The sequence below is a fragment of the Tasmannia lanceolata genome, unplaced genomic scaffold (assembly GCF_043159265.1).
Source record: "Tasmannia lanceolata isolate RefF3 unplaced genomic scaffold, GAP_Taslan_0.1 ptg000015l, whole genome shotgun sequence".
Lineage (NCBI taxonomy): Eukaryota > Viridiplantae > Streptophyta > Magnoliopsida > Canellales > Winteraceae > Tasmannia > Tasmannia lanceolata.
The window spans coordinates 50,956,689-50,976,361 of record NW_027518692.1 but is presented as its reverse complement, the minus strand read 5'-3'; the positions used below and the strand labels follow the sequence as shown (position 1 = coordinate 50,976,361).

At 36.3% G+C, this 19,673-nt stretch overlaps 1 protein-coding gene across 1 annotated transcript; it reads left to right on the top strand.

The window, feature by feature from the left end:
* Positions 1-2,051: 2,051 nt before the first annotated feature.
* LOC143892063 (casein kinase 1-like protein 10) lies at positions 2,052-18,669 on the top strand. Its single transcript, XM_077396534.1, has 13 exons — positions 2,052-2,897; positions 3,017-3,057; positions 7,437-7,506; positions 7,825-7,973; positions 8,441-8,536; positions 12,434-12,504; positions 13,986-14,047; positions 14,600-14,663; positions 14,801-14,885; positions 15,179-15,305; positions 15,535-15,656; positions 16,470-16,649; positions 17,791-18,669. The coding sequence occupies exons 1-13, from the start codon at positions 2,822-2,824 to the stop codon at positions 18,079-18,081; spliced, it is 1,434 nt and encodes a 477-aa protein (XP_077252649.1). The 5' UTR covers positions 2,052-2,821; the 3' UTR covers positions 18,082-18,669.
* The last annotated feature ends 1,004 nt before the right edge of the window (positions 18,670-19,673 follow it).

Here is a 19,673-nt window from a genome sequence, read left to right as displayed (position 1 = left end):
GATCTTAAGCAAGGCCTAAGAAGTTGACGGTTCAGATTAATTAGATGAGATAAAATACCCATTTTACCTTCATACAAATAACTCTAAATTTAGACAAAAGGGAAACTGTACGTACGAAGGCACGGTTGGCTTGGGGTTTGTCTCAAGCGGCTTCCTTATTCCTAAAATACTCTCACCTGTATCTAATTAGGATTTGTTCGTCATTTATCAAAGATATAGAGGTAATTTTGATAGGAAGAAAGCCGTATTTTGCGTAGGATAATTCACGCCGTATTTTTCAAAATGGACAGTCCAGCCCACACCATTGGATGATCCAAACCGGCCATTTGATGGGCCACAATGTAAATAGGTTGTGCCCAAAAAATCACTTCCATAGGAACATCCTAGCGGTCCGATATCGGAAGGCTAGGATCATCCTATGGAAGTGATTTTTGGGGCACAACCTATTTACATTGTCGTCCATCGAATGGGCGGTTTGGATCATCCTATGGTGTGGGCTGTACAGCCCATTTTGAAAAATACGGGGTGAATTCATCCTAGAAGAGGTGAATTTATCATCGCCCTTAATATATGAGTTTGTGTTTGTGTACAAATGAGTCGTATGACTGCTCTTTTGGATAGGGAAATAGGAAACTGATTTGGAGAGAGAGTTTTTATATGGTGGCCGACCGTCCAACAACGTGGTTGATTTTTTCTCTCTCCGCCCTTTATATGTAAAGGCGGCCACCACATATAATTTCTCAAGAGAGAAAGGTTTCCCGGATTGTTGCACTTTCCTTAATTTTGGGAAGTGATATATTCAGCCCTTTTTTTTCTACTTTGGACAGCCCACTCTAGTGTATGTATATGAATACTCTTTTACACTAGTGGGTAGGGATGGACATGGGTCGGGTCTAAAGTTTGGTGGTTCGGTTCTGGTTCCAATTTTTGGGAACCGAAATTAGCCGGTTCGGTTATGGGTTTGGGGTCTTGGGGCATAACCGAACCGAACCGGTTCACTCTTCTTTACATTATAAATTTTTTTAGCATTTAACAAAAATGGTAAAAATGGCAGTGATGTGGCCCCCTATGGATGAAATCACCCCTTGCAATAACACGTTTTGAGTATTTTCGAATTTTGTCATTTTACGGAAGAAAAATTGATAAAGCCACCCGTTTTAACTTTTAAATTTTAACTCACGTAACAAAGCCCTAAAGTGCAGGAAAAAACTCGAATTTCTCTTGAATTGTTGCTAAAAGGGTACAAAAAAAAAACCCTAAGTTTCATCTCCCTTCCCAACTCTTCAATAGATTTAAGAAGAAGAACAAGAGCCCCACTGTTTCGAATCTTTCTCTTTCTTTTATTTCTTGTTCTTTTTGGATTTGGGTTTTGAGAATCGGATGTGAGCATGTTCTTTCATTAAGGCCTTGTTATTTTTGGATTTTGAGAATCAGACGTGAGCATGTTCTTTCATTAAGGCCCTGTTATTTTTGGATTTTGAGAATCGAATGTGAGTACTGAGTAATTTTAAGGCCTTGCTCTTTTTGCATTTTGAGAATCATATGTGAGGAAATTCTCTCATTAAGGCCCTGTTCTTTTTGGATATTTTGGATTCTGAGAATCGAATAATCTTAAGGCTTTGTTATTTTTGGATTTTTAGAATCAAAATAATGAACATGTTCTTTCATTCATCAAACAAACAGGGCCTTAAGAAGTTAGGTAAACCCATAACCGAACTGAACCGAACCGATCGAATTCGGTTCTGGTTCGGTTTGGTTCCGGTTCCAAAATTTGGGAACCGACAGGGATCGGTTCAGTTACGGGTATACCCTAGAACCGAACCGACTCAACCCATGTCCACCCTAGTGGAGTATGTCCCAAGTAGAAGAATGGGGCAGAAATCTGTTTGTGATTTGCAATGGGCTACGTAAGACTGTAGAAGTGGTGATCGAAGCCGAAAACACATATATGCTGGGGCCCACATGATGGACGGTTCAGATCTTGAACAGGTTAAGTTGAAGTGTACAACATTTTGATAGAGTTTATATATAATCTCCATCTGAGTAAAGCTTCAACAACATCCACATGACAGGCTTTTTCTCCGAACGAAAGTAGGACATTGCATATCTAGAGAAGTGAATTTCATCCCTTAGGGGAGCGAATTATCCTACAGGGGGTGCGAATTTATCGTATCTCTAGAAAAACAGTCCTATGAAAGCCTAATAAAACACTAGCCAATCCAATAAGTAAAGATTCCTAAACCTTAGGTAATTGTTAAATGGGATTTGCGAGGGAATTCCTTATCAAGACTTGAGAGAATAGTAACTAATGCATATTTTATCTTCTAATTATAGAATTAATTCTATAATGTTCGTATCAGATTTTGATTACGTAATCCTTCCATTGATCGTTCATCAATAGCATTCAATTCTTTCAGTCAATGTGGTTTGATTTGCCGGGGATTAGGGTTCAGATTCTGACGGTTGGTGGGTATTTAGGGTTTTGATTCGCCGGTGATGTAGATTTAGGGTTTCGGCAATGGAGTTTTCTAGGGTTGATTGAGTGGGTTTGAGATTTAGGGTTTCAACTTGTGATGATGAAGATTTTTAGGGTTTGATTAAATTTTCAAAAAAATAAAATAAAATTACATGGTTTAAGGTTTTATTTTTTCGGAGATTAGGGAATTTTAAGGGAGTCCTTTGGTAGATTATTGAAGAAAGGGGAATTTGATGATTCTAACCATTTTTTAGGTTGTTATTTCTGGGTTTGGTTGAAAACTTAAAAAAGGCAAAGGTTATTTGTCTTCTTTACGGATTAGGGCTCTTTTAAGTGGATTAGATCATGGAACATGTCATTGGTAGAAAGTTTAAGCTTGGGAAGAAGATCGGAAGTGGATCTTTCGGCGTGCTTTATCAAGGTATATCTGGCAATCCCAACTTCTTTAGTAGTGTAGTATTTTTTATTTTTTTTTGCATTTGATTTCATTTATTTTCATGAAAAACTTTTATTTTGTTTATGTGGTTTAATTTGATTCAGGTGTTAATATACAAAGTGGAGAGGAAGTGGCTATTAAGTTGGTATGTCATAACCTTATTTTTTTGTGTGGATTTGTATATGTTGTTGAAGGTTTTGATTTCTTTTGGATTGAGTTGTCGAAGATTTCAAGATCAATTTTTTCTCAGAGCCTCATCTCAATGTTTCATGAATTAGATTGCTATCTTGCTCTGTTTGGTTGCTTGTAGATGGCTGGGAGAAATATAAGTCAAAGAGAATTAGACAAGAATGGAAGAGAATGGAAGATGGGGAGAATATTAGGAGGGAGATTTGCGAGTAGTGTTTGGTTGCGCGAGGAAATTAGCGGAAGATGTAGGGTGTCATTATCAAAATATAGGTGGAAGAGAGAGAAAAGTAAGAGAGAGAAAGAATAAGACAAGAATTTCTCCTAATTCCCCCAACAAATTTCTCCATTTTGGTGAAAAAAGGGGAGAAGATTAGGGGGGGGGACATCTCCGCCGGCGCCACCTAGGATAAAAACCAATAATGATGTCTAGAAGTTGTCTAGTGGTCAAAGACAACCAAACATGCTTTGGGGAGATTTCTGGGAGATCTCATGCATTTGAAACTCCTACAATCCCCCCAAAACAAACAACCAAACAAAGCAATATTGTTTCTTGTCATCCATCTTTTTATAGATATACTTCCTGGAGCAAACATATGGTTCTCAGGTTATTATTCTTATGAGAACTTTGGAGCACAAAATAAGTTTTAGATCATTAAAGTAGAAACTTACATTCCCAAGAAAGAAATAAACAACAAGTAATGTTAAAAAAAGCAGCTTGGTTATTGTAAAGATTAAAAGCCCTTAAAAAATTCTCACCAATATAAACATATAAACTAACTCATCCAAGAAAGTTAACACAACACAATTAGTTCTAGCTAGAAAAAAATCATCATGGATAACAAAAGAAAATCAGATCATAAATCAGGTTTGAAGAAGCATATCTTTTCCCCTATAGCTCTTTGGGCAAGTAGCCTTCCTGAATTCTGAGTCATTGAGCTTAATACCTTCAGAAGAGCGTGGAATGAGGTTCGTCTTAGTAAGACTTCATCAACAGCTATAACTCCTAAATGGACCCCCCTTCCTCAAGGCTTATTAAGCTCAATTTTGGTCGGACTTCTTTGGGAAGCTTGGAATGAGCAAGAGTTAGGAGACTCCTGAGCAAGTCAGATGGTGGGGCCAATTGGGCCTTCTCTGGCCCTGTAGGCATCTCGGATGTCACTAACATAAAGTTACAAGCCATCCTTATCGGTGCACGCCTTATTGAGGAGACAGACCTTGATCGTCTCGTTGTGGAATGGGACTCTTTCAGTGTGATTTGATTTGTGGAATGAGACTCTTTCCACAACGAGACCCTGATCGTCTCGTTGTGGAATGGGACTCTTTCAATGTGATTTGATGGAGCCTCATGGATGCAATGGAAGAAATTTTGGATAGGTTAGCAGGGCATTCAGTCCATTTTTGCCACATTTAGAGGTCAGCAAACCCTAAGGCATATCGGCTTGCTAGAGGCGGAGCTGGCTGATCGGCCTTGGATTTTTTTTATTTTCTCCCCCCTTTATCCCTTGTAGCTTTTCTTTTTTCGTTTGGCATGTACTTGATTATCTCAGTCATTCTATTTCTTAATTTTTTTTGCCATTCAAAATAATAATAATAAATAGGTCCACAAATCAGATCTACTAAATAAATACCTATGGCAAAATGGAATATAATAGGGTGAGGGGATGAATGGATGTTATGTTCAGGGTATCAGGTTAAGGGTGACGAGATTGCGTTGGTTTGGCTAGATAAGGTGTAAACAGGTGGGAAAGGTTCCAGAGTGGAAAATTGGATGCCCTATTAGGAAAAGAAAAGGTGAATCTGCACCTAGGATGACGTACTAAGCCTCGGGTGTTGTCCTGCTGCAGTTGATCTCCAAGAGAGAAAAGCTAGATAGCCAGAGTAGTGAGGTAAAGGCTGATCTCATCCAAGATAAAGAGATAAGAAAAGATAATCAAGATCCAGAAAGAAGGGAGATAAGGGTAGAAAATGGGAGCGGGGCGGTGTATGAACCCAACCGAGGCTTAACAGTTTATGGATCCAAATAGAGAGGAGGGAGGGGAAAAAGATGTAGGGATGTAAGAGGAGGAGGAGGGGGGCGAAGAAAGGGAACTAGGCAAGGAAGTGGAAATGTGTAGTAGAAAAAGGAAGAATATAGATGAAGGGAGAATGGGAGAAGAGAAAGATGGGAAAGGGGTGTAAGAGATGGGAGAGAAAGAGGTAAATTGATGGGGTGAGAAGGGGAAGGGATGTGGAGAGAGAGAGAGAGAGAGAGAGAGAGAGAGAGAGAGAGAGAGAGAGAGAGATGAGTTTGGCCAATAGTATACAAATTAAGTCATGGGTTTTAGCCAATAGAGAGTAAGATAAGTGGGTCATGGCAAAGGCTATTAAATGTGGGTTTTAAAAGGATGGGTGGGCCATGGGAATGGGTATGGTGGGTGATGTGGACATCTCCCACATCTAGGCTAAATAAAATGCTAATAAATCAAATAAAATAATACCCAAAAGAAAAATAATGCATGCCAATAGTTCCATTTAAAAAAAAAAAAACTAAGTCTAACGGCTAAGATGATGGATAGATCACATGTACTTCATTTTCTTCACATGGATACACAATTACTTTTTCTTCACATGAGCGATCTCTTAATTATATAATCACATTATATTATCTCAAATCATTGATGACTATTTGTTTGTTGCTTCTCCTAGCAACTTGAATGTTATGGTTCACCTCACCTCGTCTTATACATGTCTTTTCCTGTTGATTTTGTTTGAGCTCCTCCATGAGGTGTATTTTGTTTAGCTTCCTCTGTTTTTGTGTTGAATTTAACCCAACCCCTCCAAATGCAAAGAATCCTTATTCTTTGGTGCAACTTGGCATGCAACTTGGTTTGGTAGATCCCTTGACTCCTTTAAACTTTTCCACTTTCGTTTCCATTCCCACCTAGACAAAATCCTTTGGTCGACACAGATGTCGGTAACTTTTCATACTGTCGACTGAAACACCATCACAATAGTGTGTAAATTACAAACATTGGTCTAACTGTTGAAATTTCGACCAAAGTGCATAGGGAAGGTTGGCTTTTTATATATTTGCTTGGAAAATACTTATTTTATGTCTTTTACTTGTTTCTTTTATTTGTTCCAAAATTTTGTCTAAAATGTGTTGTTTTGGCTCAAATGTTTCAGTTTCCATGACATCCAAAATGAAATTACACTCAATTCGAAAAATTACAAAATTACGGTCAAAATTCTGACAGTTTCTGAGCGGATTTGGTTTCATTTCAGTTATGTCGACCATTATACATGTATATATTACATTATTTCGGTCGGAAGTTAGAAACATCTTTGTTTCTGTTGAAACTTTTGGTGAGTCCAGTAAAATCACGAAAACATATGAAAACATTTACTAAGGATGGAAATTTATGAAAGTTGAAGAAATGTTAGGAAACGATTATTTTATTTAAATGTTTGAAAATTATTATTTTATGCAAATGAAACTTCAAGAAATGCTAGAAAACTATTATTTTATTTAAAAATATTTTTTTAAAATATTTTCTTTTATTGAAAATATTAGAAAATAATAAACATTATTTAAAAATCTTAAAAGTTAGAATGGATGCGGAAATTATCTATGACACAATTCATACTATTTTCTTGCCGTATACTATATTTTATAGTATTATAATTTTTTTCTATTTTTATTTAAAGCTTGAAAAATAATTAAAATTTCAAAAAGTAGAGAAAGTAAGGCATGTGCAGATATTGCCATGCCCAATTTTGCATAATTTTTTGTACTTTCTCAATATTTTCTATTTTTATATAAATTTAATAAAATATTAAAAACGAAAGAATATCTTTCTTTGCATTTTAGTACGTTGGTGACAGTATAAATGTATCAGTCACATAATTATATTTCTATGAATTGCATTTGAAATGTTGTGTGTATGCATTATATTTAAATATTTACCTAAATTACATATGAAATGTTATATGCACTAAGTAATCAGGTATGTGCAACAGCACATGTCACTAGGTGTGTTTATTCCAGCATTTTATAAAGTTTCATCCTAAATACCCATCATTTGAATGTTTCTATACGTTTTTTTGTTATTTTATAGGATTTCCACTAAATTCTATTCGAAAACTTAGAAACATTTAATGTCTCTCTGGGCTGTAACTGTAAGAATCAAACAGATGACGGATACGAACTATGAGTTGTTTTGGGATTTTGGCTTGGTCTTGTGGTTCTGCTTGTTATTTGCTTCTATCAAATCAAAGTACATACCTTATCTAACAGATTTGCTGTTATGTGATGTTACCTTCAACAAAATTTCTCATTTCTATTATAATTCTCAGGAACATGTGAAGACCAAGCATCCTCAGCTTCACTATGAGTCAAAATTGTATATGCATCTTCAAGGAGGGAGTGAGTCTTTACCTGTGAACATGATTGATTTTCTTTATGAGTTGACCTTTCTGTTGCATCCATGGTTTTAAATTTCGACAGAAAGCCAAAATTTTGGACTGAAATTTCGGATTTCAGTCAAGGCCGAAACCGAAACTACTTGAAACCAAAATTTTGGCCAGGGTCCCAAATTTCGGCCGAAATTTGGTATTTCGGCCAAAATTTCGATTTCGGCTATGTGCCTATGTCCAAAACCTAAATTTTAAACTTTTTTTTTTTTTTGAATGATACTGAAATTTTAAACCTTGGTTGCATCTGACACATGCTTTTTAAATGAAGCTGGAATCCCCCATCTGAAATGGTTTGGAGTGGAGGGTGAGTACAATGTCATGGTTATTGACCTTCTTGGGCCAAGCTTGGAAGACCTCTTCAATTACTGCAATCACAAGTTCACATTAAAGACGGTGCTGATGCTCGCAGATCAGTTAGTAAGCGTAACAGTCTTTTGTTTTTTTTTTGGAACGGTATATAAAGTCTTCTGTTGTGTCCAAAGAATGATGATAAGTGCAAATGCTGTTGTCGCTGAAAAATTTGCGCCAAACTATGTCCTATGTCACAAGTATCGTTCTCGGAAATTTCTTGGCAAGGGAAAATCTTCAAATATATTAATTTTTTTTTTCAGGGTTATCGGGAAAAAAACAATAAGAATAAGAATATATAAAAGTTTAAAATTTAAGAAAAAATATAAAATAAAAATATCATGATATTATTGCGTTATTTTATGATAAAAATGAAAATATCACTATATTTTTAATTTCTCAGGATTAATTCGGGATTTTGTCGTTTTATCAAAATGTTGCGATAAAAACGCGATATTTTGAAAACATCAGAGATATTTGTGACAGGCTATTTGTATTTCCCTGCTAATACTGCTTGGTACACTGCTTTTGTGTAGATTAACCGAGTTGAGTACATGCACTCAAGGGGTTGTCTTCACCGTGATATAAAGCCGGACAATTTCCTCATGGGTTTTGGGAGAAGAGCCAATCAGGTGTTTAATCTCTACACAGTAATCATTTTATTCGTCTATGATTGTAGTGTGTCTGCATCATGTTTTGCTGAGGACATGACAGTTATTGGGTTTCACTTAATTTCTATATTCTTCTAGAGTTTGTTGTAGTTTTCCTGAGCTTCTCTGTCTATTGTTGTTGCAGTTACTAGAGATTAGATACAAGCGAACATGTAGGTTTTTATTAATGTATTTTCACCTCCATGAAGTTATTCTTACATTGCTTAAAGAGAATTTCTAGGGACCCGTATCTCATGTTGCCTGGTCCTGTCTTATGCTAGGGGTGTTCTTTGCTTTCACCATAATTTTATCATATTGCAAATTGATTTAATATGAGGCAATTCACGTGGATCATGAATTGTATTCCTGATTGTTTTGTTAGAGTTTTGACTTGCTATTATTTAATTTATAAATACAGTGTAATTAACTTATCCAGAATCTGATAAATTATTCATGTGCAAGCTCAGTTTTTAGCAATTTTGACTTAGGAGAACAGTTGTCATTAATTAGGATCAACTGAAAACTGTTTAACAGCTTATTCACTCCCATGTTCTTGTTATATCCATAGCATTGTATTAGTTAGCTAAAAGCAAATTGTCCACTGATACACATTCCTTGGCATGACAGTTCATTATGCAAATTGTGAGAATCACAGGGCCTTAAATAAATTATTATGTATTTTGTTATGTTCAAGGAGAAGGAATCTAAAAGCATCCTCAAGTGTTATTGAGTGACCAAGTTCCCTTTTTAACATCTAAACTAATTCTTTATCAATCACAGTGAAATCATGAGCACAATTAAGAAACTGATGAAAAGTCTAAGGGATTATATATCTGCATTCCTTGCCATTGCAAAGTCATAGGCAGGCACAGACCAGATTTGCCAAACAATACACTTTTCTGCTGCCTTATCGAGGGATATGGAATTGATAGACAGGCTTTAGAGAAGCTAGAATCATTTCCATCTCTTTAGAATTTACAGAAAATGCCTCGAAGACAAGGTAAATGCAGTACCAATAGGGAACAAAACTAGTACGTGTAGCTTTAAAACCAAAATTGTTGCAGAACTACAAAGAAAATAAAGATCTAAAGAGTTCAAGTAGGTGAAAATCCAATTTTATTCAATCAATTTATGATTTTGGATTTATTTCACAAATATAATTAGATCTAATCTCTGAGTTCAGAGATATTATCAAATACTAGAGTCCAAAACAAAATCACTCAAATCTGCCCATTGGATTTATGATTCAAGTTGATCCATCAATCCGATGGACTAAATTTAATCAAAGCTGAATGTTGGATTCAAGAGCAGATTTGATTACTAGAATCTTTAGCATGCTTGTAGTCCAAAACAATATCCCTCAGGAGCTTCTGAATTTTAAAATCATAAAAACTAGAGCAACTTTCAAGTTTCTAACAAGATGAGAATAAGCGAAACACTTAATCAATAGCTTTAAAAAATGAAAGAGAAGGATAGAAGTCTAGGTGATGCATGGTATAGAAAGATCAGTAGACATACAGCTTTGATACCAAGTTGGTACAGAAGAAGGCCAAAGAAGTGGTGCTTAGAGTGTATACGATGGGGTGATTGGTGGTGGGAAGGTGAGGGGTGATGGTAAAGGTCCTTGAAAGATTCTTGAGAATTCTTGAAAAGTTTCTTGAATTCTTGAAAATGTTTATAGAAAGGCTCAAGAAAGTTGAAAGAATAGGCAAAGAATGTAAAGAAAGGGTAAAGTTCGATAAAGAGTGGTTATATAGGGGGAAAAGATTGATAAAGATTGGTTCTTGAGTAATTGGGTGGTTTATAGATCGTATAAAGGAAGAGATCGTGAGGTGATTTCGGTTGTAAAGGACATGGAAAGCGAAAAGGGATGTTGAAAGGGGAAAGAGGAAGGTGAAAGGAAAAGGGGAAATAGGGAAAAGGGGAAAGGTGGAAAGGGGATGTGAAGAGGGGAAAAGATGTTTGTGGAGAGATGGAAGGGGTGGAGGGTTGCAGTACAATGGAACTCCTAATCAGTTATGTCTTCTCCTGAGCAAGGGTTTGTCTAAGTTTGGGAACAAATGGCAACCTATCTATTCAGTTATGTCTTCTCAAAAGTGGCCAAAAGCCTTACATTTCTAGAAAAATGACACTCCGTCTAATAAGATTTGAACTTCTAATCTAAATTGAACTCCTATTTCTAACAAGACTTGACTAGGTTTAATCCACCAATTCTAATAAGACCTACACAGCTAATCCTAACACTAGTTAACTGAAAGATCTCTACCAACTAGGACTCCAAATCAAAACCAATATACAGTGGGCTCATGGACACACATTGGCTGATTTTGATATGGCCTATATTTAGCAAATGTGAACCTACTGTTTTTTAGTAAACCGGAACTTACTAATTTTAATAAATATGAATTTATTGTATTTAGTAAATCTGATGAGGACAACCCAAAAGTACTTTAATGCTCCCCCTACTTCTAATAAGATTTGAACTTCTAATCTAATTGAACTCCTACCTCTAATCAAAAGTTCAAAACCAAATAGATAGTGGGCCCATGGACACACATGAGCTGATTTTGATAAAGATTTAATCTATTTTTAGTAAATACAAACTTACTATATTTAGTATTGTTAAAGTATCAAAGATTAAATAATGCCGTCTCCAACAGCTTAAGCTTTTGGAGTAACTGATTGTTTCACATGGTATCAGAGCAAATGCCTGGGTTCAAACCTCCTTGATAGCAAAATCCACATGCAATGGCCGCTAAACCCAAAAAGAGGGGCCACATGTGCCACGTGTAGGCCAACACTAAAAAGAAGGGCGACACGTGAGGGGGAGTGTTAAAGTATCAAAGATTAAATAATGCCTTCTCCAACAGCTTAAGCTTTCGGAGTAACTGGTTGTTTCACAAGTATGTTTGATAGGGACACCTCGGAAGAACTTTAACGCACCCTCTTAATTGATATTGGCTCCTCAAACTAAAATTGGACCTTAGGAAGGTCCCCATCACCAGGGCGTCACACCATTAGATGATTAGTGCATCAAACCAAGCTCGATCGGAGAAGTACTTGTCCAAGGCTGCACAATGCAAAAGGGGTTTTGTTTATTAGTCATATCATTCATCTCGAGATGGCCCTAAACCCTTAAAATATAGATCTTCACTTGTTTCTAGAGACTTCCTACAACTTATGCTTAGGACTCGTGAGCCCTCTTGGCGATAACCCTAAACTCTAGAGAGTTCCCTTTCAAAACCCACAAATATAAGGAAGCCCAACTTCACTTCTACGTATAGGATCTCTCTCCATTAAAAAAATGTTGTAAAGCTTATGGGCCCATCTACCATTGAAAAAAGATAAAAGAAAAGAAAACCATCTCAGACCAGTGAGACTGTGACTGTGAGGGTTACCTTTTATCCAAACTTTTCTATTTGGATATCTTTAAGGAGTTTCACTTTGAGCCATTTCATGCTATCACCTTCATCTGTATCGCTTGGCTGCTACTGAACAGACCAACATAGGCTGGATCACTGCTTCTTCATTACCTTTGTCAATACCAAATACCAATTGCTAAAAGGATTGACTTGGTTATAATTATGTTAACACAGAGCAAAATTTTCAGTTTTCCATGTAATTTTGTTGAAACTAGATTCTACTACCTTCAAACGTGACCACATGTGCAATTAGATTTTATGTATATGATTTGGTATTTAGCTAGTTATAACTTCTCTTCTTCCCACACGGTATTTATGACTTCTCTTTGGAAGTTATAATGTTTGGGTGGGTGCACATAGATATTCTTGGCATATCATTATCCAAAATATGGGAGGAGTTCTTGAATTGCCTTCATAACCTTTAGTTTTCCTCTTGCTGATGCGCTTTTTGTTGTAGGTATATATTATTGATTATGGCCTTGCAAAAAAGTATAGGGACCTTCACACTCATAAGCACATACCATACAGGTACATTAGTTGTTTTCATGTACATTTACTTCATCTATACATAGACCAACCTTCCTCCTTTGTACCTTGTCATTGCAATGTATGCTAATTTTCTAGGACAAATTGTGTCAGTATTATTCACATCAAGTGCATTTTGCAGATGCTTTACTTATGCTTAGGTAATATCATGCATCTATGGTTTTGTTGTGTTTCTGAGCTCAAACATGGTGTATAAATCTGCCAAGGTTAAAGGTTTCGGAATTGAAACAACCGTTAACCGTTAACTAGGGAAACTGTAAACAAAGAGAGGAGTGCCATGATTAAAAATAGTGAGATAACTTACATACACGATCGTGTAAGAACACTTTTCTCTTCATATAAATTTTTATACATAATAAATATGCTATATTTTTCTTGCAATTAATGTTAATATAATTGTATAATACATAATAGTATACCACTAATGCAATTACGATTTTGGTTTCAGTTTCGGTATGCGTTTCACTGGAGAAGAAAACAGAAACATTTTGATTGTTTCTTGACAGTTTCGGTGGAAATTCCACATTATAGCTGCCAAAATTTGCCTTTTTTTTTAACTATTCAAAAAAAAAAAATTGCCTTTTTTAAACGATACGGTGATCATGGTTTTAAATTTCGACCGAAATCCGAAATTTCGGATGAGGACCGAAATGTAGCTAAACCAAAATTCCCTAAATTTCCAAAATTTCGGGAATTTCGTCGAATTAAAATATTAATATTTTATTGCGTTCTCGAAATTTCGGTAATTTCGATCGAAATTTCGTCCAAAAAATCCGGGATTTCTGTTGCGTGTACAAAATTTCGCCCGTAATTTCGAGATTTCGGATAAGTCCAAAATTTTAGCCGAAACCGAAAATTCAAACCATGGCGGTGATTAGGTACCATGCACAAAAGCACTGCTGGGTGAGGAAGTTGTACTAATCATGCTAGACAGACACCCATGTTTCTCTTTTTTTGGGAACAAGTTGTGGCCCACCGTGTGTGGCAATTGTGATCCGTTTTGTTGATTTGGTGGGCCACTACATACAAGGCCAACCATTGCCTCCAGACCCTTTGTGCTTGGATCATCATCCCAGTTGATCATTGCCTTTACTGAAAAGGGCTGGTTTTGGATTTCTGGAAATCCTAACGAAAGTCCAGTACTGGTTTTTTCAATGCTTCATATCTCTTTCAAACAAATTCTATCTGAGTGAGAAATGGCTGATAAAAATGCAAGTAGGTTATTGTAATGCTTCTGTCTTATTCTTCTAATAAAATTCGCTGTTACATTCTAAAATAAAAGTAAGGGCACGTATTGACATCTTGTTTTGATAATGTGCTTGTTTATTATTATATTATTTTGCATTTTAGGATTGTCTTTGAACATTTAGGCTTCCATGAGCTTACCTACATGGTTGCATTCTTAATTTCTGATCTTGTTCATAAGCTTTGAGTATTTAGTATTAAGAAATCTATCCTTGCAGGGAAAACAATAACATCCTTGGAACAGTTCGATATGCAAGTGTTAATACTCACCTCGGAGTTGGTGAGTGATATACTTTACAAACCAATAATTGAAAATGGAGATGTTGATATTCTATTCTATGTCACAGATATCTCCGTTATTTTCAAAATATAGCGATTTTATCTCGATATTCAGGGGCGGAGCTACATGTAGCATAAGGGGGGCAGCTGCCCTTGTTGAGTTGGGCCAAAGTACTTAATAGGCCCAACTCAATTGGGCCCAGCCTTATGTATAACTTGCCCCCCTTATGTATAAATCCTGGCTCCACCACTATTGATATTTTGATAAAATGACAAAATCCCGAAATAATCCCAAGAATTTAAAATATATAGCGATATTTTCATTTACCACGATAATATCATGAAATTTTTACGATTTTTTTTTAATTTTTTCTTAATTTATATATTTTTAAATTATTTTATTTTATCATTTTCCCCGATGTAAACCCGAAAAAGTAAAAAAGATTAATATATCCTGAGATTTTCCCTTGCTGAGAAATTCAAGAGAGAGATTTTTGTGACATAGCTTCTACGTATCGATCACACTGATGGGAATTACTTTCCTTTAATGCAGAACAAAGTAGGAGAGATGATTTGGAGTCTCTTGGTCACGTGCTTATGTATTTCTTGAGAGGAAGGTCAAAGTTATAACAGAGCTGCCTAAGATATTTCATTCTTATTTTTATTCTTCCTTCCCATGAATGCCATAACCCTTGGCCCATGGGACTTTTTTATATTCATTGTTTTACTCGTTTTGTGTGTTACTGTGTACCAGCCTTCCCTGGCAGGGTTTGAAAGGTGGCACTAGAAAGCAGAGGTATGATAAAATCGGCCAAAAGAAGATGCTAACTCCCATAGAGGTATTATCACTTGCTAATGTAACTATCTCCTTTTTTTTTTGAATGGTAACGTAACTAGCTCCTGTTGCCTTTCCCAAGTCAAGGCAAAGATACATTGGGAACCCCTTGTCAGATGAACTTATACAGTTTAAGGTCCCACCATGAGTCAAAGCCCGACTATTGGATTTGATGCCCAATTTCTTTGTCGCTGGCTCAGTTGTAGCTGTAAAAGATTGTTTATCTAGTCAATTTTAGTAGATTTGAAATGGAACAGACTAGATATATTTAAATTAAATACTAATATTGTTCAACAGGTGCTCTGCCAATCTTATCCCTCAGAATTTGTATCGTACTTCCACTATTGCCGATCCTTGCGATTTGATGACAAGCCAGATTACTCATATTTAAAGAGGCTTTTTCGTGATCTATTTATCCGAGAAGGTAAGCAACAAAGGTTTTCTTCCTTTTTATAACCTGTTACTTTTGGTCGGTAACCTTTTTAAGGAATATTAAGGCTGTGACTGTGTTGTATTCCTTGGGTCATCTTTGATGGGTAGCTAGTGGAGGAAATTATATGATATATATCTTGAGAGGATCATCTAATTTCATTTTTTATATTCCAGTTAAAACTTTCTAGCCATGTCGAGCTTTTGACTTCACTATGGTGCAGGTTATCAATTTGATTATGTATTTGATTGGACTATTTTGAAGTACCCTCAAATTGATGCCAATTCTAGAGCAAGGATAAGAGCTTTTAGTTTATTGTGGGGATTTTTATTTCCAGAATGCAATGTATTGTCAAGTGTTTTTTTAACTGTCAAACCAAGAATATCCATATTGGACATGGAGAACAGTTGTAAGACATGGTGACCCTGGAAAAGCCATCATGCTAACCCAGCTTGAAAGATATAATAGGCCACGTTAGGATACCCACAAGATTTAGATTTGGATTTATCACATTTGCAGTTGATATTTGGAACTGGATCAGATCCTTAGATTTCCAAATTAGCTACAGCAGTGAAAAAAAATCTGATTTTCAAATCTGTTATGCAAGACATTATTTGGAAATCAATATTTGTGGCAATTACGTTCACCCTTGCTGCTCCTCGACCTTGATACTGCAGCAGCCAGACCTCCCTCTCTCTCTCTCTCTCTCTCTCTCTCTCTCTCTCTCTCTCTCTCTCTCTCTCTCTCTCTCTCAACATCAGCATGAGGATGATTGATGTATTTTGTATCCAAAACTCAAATCCAAATCCAAATACAAAAACATGAGGTATCCAAACATGGCCTTAGTTCGTTAATGTACAACGTGTAGATAAATACATCTAGTTAAACCGAAATGCATTGCAAAACGATATTGACACTCTATATTTAGGCATTTTACACCATATCAAATCATCACACCAAGTTTTAAGGGTGTCTATGGCAGCCCCCTAGAAATATATAAACAGCTCAAAAACAGAAAATTGTATCTGGAAACAAGAAACTGTCAATAAATTTCTCTCACAGCACACTTGTAGAGATGTGTCTAACTTGCATCTGACACATCCAACATGATAATCCTTTCAGAAATGGAATATCCTTGTGGCAATTTTCAACTATTAGTATTGTTGCATGAACTTTTATCCATTTGTGAATGTTTCACATTCTCTTTCTCATGTTGCTTTTCAGCACTCCAGTGGAAAATCAGGCCCAACTGCTGGCCCATCTGGAGAAAGGACATCAGGTCTGTATAGTGATCAGTCTCGGCACAAGATTTTGGAGGACACATCATCCAAGGAAGTGGTAAGAAATTCAACAAAAAAACATCTAGTAGTTACTTTTTGTTGGCTTCCTTCTTTTTTCTCGTTGGCTCTTTAATTTGTATTGCAGTATTTGTTTTTCACGTGATTCAAATGGTCATACTTCTCTCAAAAGACAAGAATGTTTCCTGATTTTCTGTTTCGGACAGGTTCTTGGATTTTAAATATCAATTTGACAAATACTGATCAATGTTGCATAATGACTTAGATTTTGTTTTTATATCAATTTTATCGGAGCTTTTAGTTGAATCTGAGTATCTCATCTTGGTAACTGTGCGACCAATTGTTCAAGGATGATTGGATAAGGTGGCTACTAGGCACCTCAGAGCAATTGGAAAATTGCTGATGAAGAGCATCAGGGCGGGGGCTATTAGGGCACAATGTTGTAAAAGGGGTCAAGGGCATGTGCAAGAGTGAGATGACCAGGAGCATTGCTACAGTCACATGCAATGTAAGGCAATGCTCTAATTGACGTATGACCAATCAAATTAGTTTTAGGCATGGATTTAATTTTCGGTTTCAGTTTCTGTCCCCACCGAAACTGATTTTTTTTTTCTTTCAAATTTCGGCCAAAGCAACCAAATTTGGCCCGAAATCCAAAAACTCAGATTCCGGTTCTAATTGCAATCCGAAATTTTGGATTTCGGCCAAAATTTAAAACAATGGTTTTAGGATAACACCATTAAAGCTGCAGCCAATGCGAGGTGGAACTATAATCCTCTCTCTCTCTCTCTCTCTCTCTCTCTCTCTCTCTCTTCAATAATGTTAGCATTGGCGTAAATGTCTGCCATCAATGAGTTTAGAAAATTTTGATTCTCAAAATATTTTGATGAATTTGCTGTGAACAGGTAGAGATTCATTTACTAATACTCCCTTTGATGAAATCATGTGGAGATGTTAGAAATTAATAGTTGAATTTTTAGCTCTCTGGTGAATTCTTGGCCTCTTTTTTTCTGAAGGAAACTAGTTTGTTCTCATCATGTTGAAATGTGTTTTCCTCCCAGTTAATTTCTTAGTTCCTTCCATCAGAACAATGGTGATGTCCAATAATTCAAACTTTCGGGTAGGGTTCACTGGTCCTTATTCTGCTTGATGGTTTATCAATATTGCTTCCTGCTTTTTAGGCACCTGACTCCGAACTAGGCCGTGGTTCATCTTATAATGAAAGCTCATTAAAGAGGAGAGCCATCTTCTCAAGCAGCCGGCCAAGTTCGTCCGGTGAGCCCACTGAGCATCTCAGCCGGACAATCCAACTACTCTCAGGCAACAGCCGCTCATCCAATGCCCAAAGGATTCAGACTGGGTACGAGTCCAAATCCAACTCTTTCTCCCAAAGTGCAGCCACAAGAGTCACCCGTGATGATCCACTTCAGAGCTTTGAACTCCTCTCAATCGGCGCGGAGAAAAGGAAATGAAGAGAGAGCCATCTGGCAAGAAAAACATTTCTGATGCAAAATGTTTTCTTGGGTAATTTTTTTCTCTCCACAATTTAGAGGGAAATGATATGATTATGGTTAATTTAGAGGAATATTATCATAAATTGAAGGTCCTTCTAACTAAAAATTGATTAGGGTTGGTTCAACTTATCTTTTTTAGTAAGTATAAAAAGTAAGAAATTTTAGACATATTTTCCTTTCTAAACTTTTCCAGAAAATCCCTTCGCTGATTTTCTGATCATTTATTACCTTTCTTGTCTTGTTTTTCTTTGTCCATATTGTTCTTTCCTGATGGTGGTAAAATTTTTACATGCAAAATATTCATTCTCTTCCATTCTTTATAGCAGAACCTCTCTTAGTAACATTTCATAGAAGATTAAGTTGTCTTTACCAAACATTTCCATTCTTGTTTAAAGAGGCTCTGGCTGTTATTAGGTGCTGTAGACTCAATTCAAGGAAGGAAAATTTTTACTTGGGTTGTGTTGAATAATAATATGAGACCTTTTGTACACATACATATATTATTTTTCTTCTTCAACTTATTTACATGATCTGATTGATTGGATACATCTATCTTTTCATTTACATGTTTAATGGAGATTGTTATGCAGACTTACTCTATGTTCAATGCCAGTGTTTAAAATAGGGTGATGATATTTTCACACACCCCGCCCCTGCAGTACTTCCACACCCCCCTTATAACGTGATTTGACATAAAGTTGCCCACTTTTTACGTCAAATCAGGTTATAAGGGGTGTGTGCGTATTGCAGGGGGGGTGAAAATATCATATCCCTTAAAATATCATCTGTAATATTTTGTATTGGCAAGTAAATTGTATGGGCCAATAATATTTAGTCTTGTCACAATGAGCTTTACTCTAATTTATTGATAATTTTTTAATGGCACAATAAATTGATAAAATTATAAAAAATTCATCAGACATTTTTTTGTTGGGATCTGTTAATTTTAGTTCTGTGTGATAATCAAGTCTCTCGAGGCAATTTTGGAAGAAACCTCTTTTTCTAGAGAGAAGTGCCATCTCATAGCTGAATTAGTGCAGAGTTCGCTCAAAACAACCTAAGATGTCTGATGTCTTCAACAAATCGTCACTAGGGCCATGTTTGGCAGCCATGAATTTTTTTTCCATGGAATATTTGTTTATCCATTGGGAATGTCTTGGTAAGAGGGTGGGTGAGCGAGAGGATTGAGGTGGTGTGAATAAAAATAGAGCGTGGGAGGTGGCTGAGAAACAGGAAAAACTCTCCGGCCATACCTGGCAAGCTGAATTTTTTTTTTCATGATAAATTAGTGGCGGGGGAAGAGATAGTAGAGGGTGATAAGTGGCTGAAAAATAAGGAAAAAGTCGATCAGATTTGAAGTAGAGTTTTTGTTTCCTGGTTTTCAAGCTTCTCTTACTCTCTTGTCACTCAGTCCATCCTTCTCCCACCTTCCTTCAGCTTTGGATAAGGTCAATATTCCAAGGAAAAAAAATCAGGGTAGCCAAACGTGCCCTCCATGTCTGGCAGTCAGGATTTTTTTTTCATGATAAATTAGTGTCCAAGTGGTGAGA